Below are 6,000 nucleotides of genomic sequence, written 5' to 3'. Positions count from 1 at the left end.
CGGTTAAAACTAATACAACGCTTACAATCAAACGAGCGTTTTTATTGAGTGTTTTGTATGTGGGAATATTGTTTACATCTGCAAATACACTTCTCCATACACACGTAGATAGTTCACTGTGTAAATTTAACTTTAATTTCTCTGAACGATTCCCGACATCCCTCTTCCAGTTGAATTCCGTGGCCCATCACTCTTCCGCCATCAAACAGCGGGTCGTTGAAGAGGTAGTTAGTAATACTACTTTGATAGTAACGGTGAGCAATAACAAAACACGTTTGTAAACAGGTTGTTGTGCTTGTGTGTATAACTGCATGCTCTTTTCGTGTATTTACGTTACTTTTTAGCTGTTGCAGTTAACTTTTGTCTTGATACAAGCGAACAAACTGCCCTGCATAGACGATGTAGCGGTTGCCAGTCCACAAACATACGTAGCTACAAGCCACACGTTAGCCTCTAACTTGACAGTTTAAGATAAATGTGTTTTTTTTATACCACTACTGCAAACATGGCCATTAAATAAAACTACCTTGTTGTATTAGTTACATTTTAGAGTTCTTTTTAACTCGATAAAAGTTGGATAAAAACTCGCTAAAACAATTTTATGACGGGCTTTCCACTCAGATCAAGTGGACAGAGTGAAACAGCTGCAGCGAGGTTAATTAATTAGTCGTAATTGTTACCAGCTGGTAATTATTCAGGTGGCCATTTTATACTGTAGTTGAGCAATAAATCTAAGCAGATGCTTCATATAATAAACTTTATATTAGATGCAAGTATTAACAACATATTTCAAAATATCACGTTTCTCCTGCGGGAGTTGATGCCATTTAGTTTTAAATCTTATTTTCCTCATTGATGACAATCACTCTATTGCTTTATTTTTACTGCTCAACTTCTTAAAATGTTTAATGATTATAACTTCCGATTTGTTGTGTCTCTCCCGCAGTGGATGGAGAACTTCATCCTGTATGAGGAGCTTGGGAAAGGCAGTAGCTCTGTTGTCTATAAAGGAAGAAAAAAGGGCACTCTCAGCTATGTAGCCATCATCTGTGCTGACAAAGCCAAGAGACCTTACATCACTAACCATGTATGCTTCATCACAGCTCTTTAAACTTGGACATCTGTTACATTTATTTTTTATAATACAGTGTATTATGCAGAGGCCTGAAATCACCAACTATGACAATGGTTTAAAGTTTGTTAAAGTTATATCAACTCAAAACTCTACTCGCTATTCTGTCATCAGAAAAATGAAAAACTATACGCATTACAAATGTATCATTGCACATCAGAGGTTTGCGCTCTATGTCTGTTTTAGAGTTTCCCAATTTTGTGTCGTCCTCATCTACCAAACTGTTCACATGAATTATTTTTAGGATACATTTAGCTTTTGTTCCTTGCAATAAAGAATACCTACTATACACATTTAACGGTCTCTTGTTCCTGTCTCCTGTTAGGTACGTCTCAGCCATGATCTGGAACATCCGAACATAGCGTGCTTCTATGAGTGGTATGAGACAAGTAACCACCTGTGGTTGGTAGTGGAGCTCTGTACAGGTCTGTCATTATTTCTGGCTCTCCTGAGAAGTAGTCATGCAACATTAAATGTAATAACATACTGCTGGTCAAAGGATGTGGTGTTAAAAAATGCATCTTCAATCCTGCTATGCTGCTTCAAACTGATAAGATTTAAAAAATAGTAAATACACTCATACTCTGGTTTATTTGATTAAGGACATTCACTTTCAAATACAGAATGGATTGCTAGTTTTTCAACAAGAGATAGATCTCAGGCGCTATTAGGTTTCTTTTATCTCTCACATGTTTGCTGTCTTGTCTCTTTTTTGTCAATCCATCAGGTGGTTCCCTAGAGTCTGTAATTGGTCATGATGGATGTCTGTCCGAAGATGTCGTGAGGAGGTTTGGATGGGACCTGGTCAAAGGACTGAAGCACATCCATGAATTAGGAATCATTTTCTCTGACTTGACCCCTGCTAAGGTTTGCATCTACCTTTGTGTGTAGGTAGAACTAATAAACAAGCAAAATTATCATATTAACATTAACTCTCTTTTTGTTGCCCATAGATCCTACTGGATGGCAGTGGTGTTTTGAAGTTTGGTAACTTCTGTATGTCCAAGGCAGAGGGAGAGACAGTGGAGGATTTCTTTACCTTGTTCTCTACATCTGAGGAGGCACATAATGAAGATATCAAGGAGAACTTCAGCAACATGAGGAAAATGTTACAAGGTCAGATTGTCTATTTCTCTTTTCTATTGACTTTACATTGTTAACTGATGAAGACGATAACCAGTAGATTAGCCAAGAGTCATTTTTAAGCTTTTTAATCTAAGAAGAAACTTGCATGTGGACAGGCAGGCAGGGATTTTATGTGACTGGCAGGGTGGAAAGCATGCAGACGTAAACTAGTGACCAGCTTAGAAAGGCTGAATGTGCAACAGTAGGAAACATGTTTTAGGTTACAATAAAAACAATGTATCATATGTGGGTAAATCCAAAAGGACAGGAGGCAGAGGAGGGGGAACAATGGGATGAAACAGCTGTGGTTATGACATGGTGATCATATCAGAAACTAAAAACCGTTGCCATTAGAGCCAACATTATGATTATTTCTCACAATTTACCTTATAATGACTGAGAATACATAATCTCATAAAATGTAGAATTTGTTACTCAACACCAAAGCATCTTTTGTTTATGATGAAGATTCATGATGTCTTCTTTTACTATTTGTCTTTTCTAATTACTCTGTATGTATGTATATACATTTTCAGGTTCTCCGTCTTACAGCGCTCCAGAGGTTTTGCAGGGATCAGAAACTAATATGAGCTCTGATCTCTGGGCTCTGGGTTGTGTACTCTACTACATGTACACTGGTACTTGAATACACATGCATTTACTGACACACACATACACTGAGAATGATTAGGTACAACATGATGGAAGAATAATTGAGAAACAGAATTAGTGTACTGTAAACGATGACTAAATCCTGAAAAGCTGAATTGCAAAATCAGTTAATAGGAAATAAGATACAAGCACTGAACTCAACATACAGTGTTATACTAAAAATCTAAACTCTTCTTGTCCCCCAGGTAAACCTCCATTCTATTCTGATATTTACACTGAACTGACAGAAATGATTTTATATCAGGAACCACGACCTCCCAGACAGACAGGTAATACACATTTGAATAAACACACATGCTTGCACACAGACACACACACATGAAGAAATGTTTGGAGCCGTATGATTCCTTAATGAGGGCAACCTTTACTTGCATGTTGCTGTTATAGAGTGGTTGTATTTTGTTTGTTATTATAATTAATAGATGTCAATGAATGAATGTTCTGTATTGTTTGTTACAGTGATTTCATCCAGTCCTCCTAGTGAAGACTTTCAGAATCTTCTGAAAGGGTTGCTCAACAAAAACCCAGATAAGAGGTCAGATTCATTGACACACACATACATACATCCAGCACATACTACAGTCTACGGCTGCTGTTGTTACTACTATCATCACAACATTTATTAGGGTGGAAATCTTGGGGTAGATTACAATTTGGTTTGATTATAATTTTGATTACAATTACAATAGAACTCCCATTCTATCAATTTCAAATCATAGGGAGCACTTTGGAGTTGTTGTTTTGTAGCTTACATATACCGTCTTCACATCACAGTGCTCTATTTAGTTTTATTGTTTTTTGTCCTTTAGGATGGACTGGCCAGAGTTGTTGCACCATCCTTTTTGGAAACAAGTACTAAATGAGGATATGGAAGAGGAAGAGCAGGGCAAGGAAGGGCATCAGCAGGGAAAAAATGAATGTGAGGGGGTTGGTTCAACTAGTTCAAGGTGTGTTGATATATTGTTATTTCTTTTCAGCTCCTACACATTTCCACAGACATTTTGTTGCAGCCATTTTACAGCTTTGCTTTGTGAGAGTAGCTCACTACTTAGCTAGTTCAAGCCCAGTCTTGAACAAGTCCAAATCCTTTTCTACTTTCTATGGAGTTACGTTTTGGAGGAGCTAAACTTTTTGAAACACTTTTCAGTGTTTAGATGGCACTACAAAAGGATAATTACCATAATGTTGAACAGTTCATATGCTGCATTTTTTAAATCTCAATCATTTGTGTTAGTGTGTCTTTTTTCCTCCACAGGATCCCTGACCATTTCTCTCAAGGACAGGAGAATGAGTTTCCCAACAGTCACTCAGCTATCATGAAGTCAGCCTCTAAGATTTCTAGGAAACTGATCTCATCACAGACAAAAAGTGCAACAAGTCATAGACAATCTGACAGAAGGGCTGATTGCCAACAAGCTGTCAGACACACAACCAGTGGAGCCTTAAGGAACAGCAAGGGCTTTGAAGATGAGGTGGGAAAGGAGAAAAGAGGAGAGGGGGAGGCAAAGACAGACGATTACCCCAAGTTAACAGAGGCCCAGCAGTTACACACACTGCAGCCCAATAAGTCATTTACACGAGGTAAGACATTCACTAATGCCTGCTGTTATCACAGTTGTATAAACTTTGTGTTAATAATCTGTTTTTCTAGATAAGCCAGTTTTGTTGTATTCTATTGTTTTCACCTCAACTGCAAACATTTAGATTTTTCACTGTTTGCTGTAGTTGCTATTGCACAGATCTCATGCATGATTAAAGTGTGTGCCATCTTTCACTTTTACTAGACGTGTGTCTCCGACATGATGTGTCATAATGTACCTTCGGAAATCTGATTAAGTATGGTGTGTGCATTACCCCCAGATAACATGTCAGAGCTCAGGCCAAAGAGTGGTGTGGATGAGGACAACACTGAGGCCATTTTTCTCCTCAGGTATTGAGTTCAGTATATCTACTGCCGTTTTACCTGTTTTGCCATGCTCACAGGGTTCCACATGTTTTGCCAGGCTTGTACCCAGTAAGTTAATTGATGCCCTAATTTCATCTTTCTGAAGAGGAATGTAAATCTCTAAAGTCTTAATTTTTTTTAAGTAATACTCCTTCTACCCTCTTATTTTGCACACAAATATCTATTTTGCATCTACAAATACTGGCAAATAATAGAATACATTATAACACAGTATATAAAGTGTACTTTTAGAATGAGTGTACTCACACATCTATCCTCTGTCCAATACAATTCTCTACCTATTAAGCTACAGGTGATCAGACTGCACATACATCGAACTGCCTTAGCCTTATGTAACCATCAGAATATTTTAATAGTTTTAATATTCCTTTTGTTTTTCTAGCTCCTGTTCCAACTCAAGAAGAAGCTACAGTATCTCAGACTCTCCAAACCAGACCCCTGCGCCTCAGGTTACTGCCACCATATTCTTTGAAATCTGTAAAAACATGTAAACGGCAGAAGGGAGTGATTTATGCTAATATGATAACAAGAATAACTGGGCAAAAGTGCTCAAAGTGCTTTCCACATATTCATCCATTCTCTCTCTCTCTCTCACACACACACAGACACACACACACACATTCATACATTGATACACTAATGGCACAGCCATCCAGAGCCATTTAGTTTTCAGTATGTTGCCCAAGGATGCTTTGACATGCAGACTGCAGGAGCCGAGTATCAAACTGCCAACCCTCTGCTGCCATCTGTTGGTTTTCCTGGTAAATACTTAAACGCAAAATAAGTAATAGTGAATACCTCTTCTGTTCTTCTCCCTTTCCTTTCCCCTTGTCCTAGGCCAGCACTGACATCACATCCTGTGTCAAGGATCTTATCTATACTGACTCTGATCTGATTGTCACCCCAATCATGGACAACCCCAAGGTACAGACATGTAATTAGTGGATCATCATTATTATTGGACACATAAAACTATTTGACTTTTAATAATCTTCAGTAGTGTGAGGAGCATTTCCTGCTGTTCATGTTTTGTTATTACGTCTTCACAGTTTAACTTGTAAAGCTAAACATTATTTTTAATTTTTCACTGTAATTAAAATACTTG

The 6,000-nt window shown here is 37.9% G+C and overlaps 1 protein-coding gene across 5 annotated transcripts in view; it reads left to right on the top strand.

Annotated features, from left to right (window-relative positions):
* Window positions 1-6,000, top strand: part of ulk4 (unc-51 like kinase 4) — a 73,936-nt gene continuing 67,936 nt past the window's right edge. The window contains exons 1-14 of one of the 5 annotated variants that reach the window (XM_027287342.1): window positions 40-55; window positions 171-254; window positions 947-1,087; window positions 1,458-1,557; window positions 1,860-1,999; window positions 2,086-2,248; window positions 2,794-2,895; window positions 3,115-3,198; window positions 3,389-3,464; window positions 3,739-3,876; window positions 4,164-4,510; window positions 4,790-4,859; window positions 5,278-5,344; window positions 5,733-5,819. In XM_027287342.1, the coding sequence (XP_027143143.1) occupies window positions 950-1,087; window positions 1,458-1,557; window positions 1,860-1,999; window positions 2,086-2,248; window positions 2,794-2,895; window positions 3,115-3,198; window positions 3,389-3,464; window positions 3,739-3,876; window positions 4,164-4,510; window positions 4,790-4,859; window positions 5,278-5,344; window positions 5,733-5,819 (1,512 nt within the window). In that variant the 5' untranslated portion in view covers window positions 40-55; window positions 171-254; window positions 947-949. Of the gene's footprint in view, window positions 255-946; window positions 1,088-1,457; window positions 1,558-1,859; window positions 2,000-2,085; window positions 2,249-2,793; window positions 2,896-3,114; window positions 3,199-3,388; window positions 3,465-3,738; window positions 3,877-4,163; window positions 4,511-4,789; window positions 4,860-5,277; window positions 5,345-5,732; window positions 5,820-6,000 lie in introns of all 5 variants that reach the window. The other 4 variants (XM_027287341.1, XM_027287340.1, XM_019256792.2 and 1 more) reach the window with 4 other exon arrangements.

This window comes from Larimichthys crocea, chromosome XIII, assembly GCF_000972845.2.
Source record: "Larimichthys crocea isolate SSNF chromosome XIII, L_crocea_2.0, whole genome shotgun sequence".
Classification (NCBI taxonomy): Eukaryota; Metazoa; Chordata; class Actinopteri; family Sciaenidae; genus Larimichthys; species Larimichthys crocea.
Note: the sequence above shows the minus strand (reverse complement) of the source record. Positions and strands in the feature narration are given on the sequence as shown.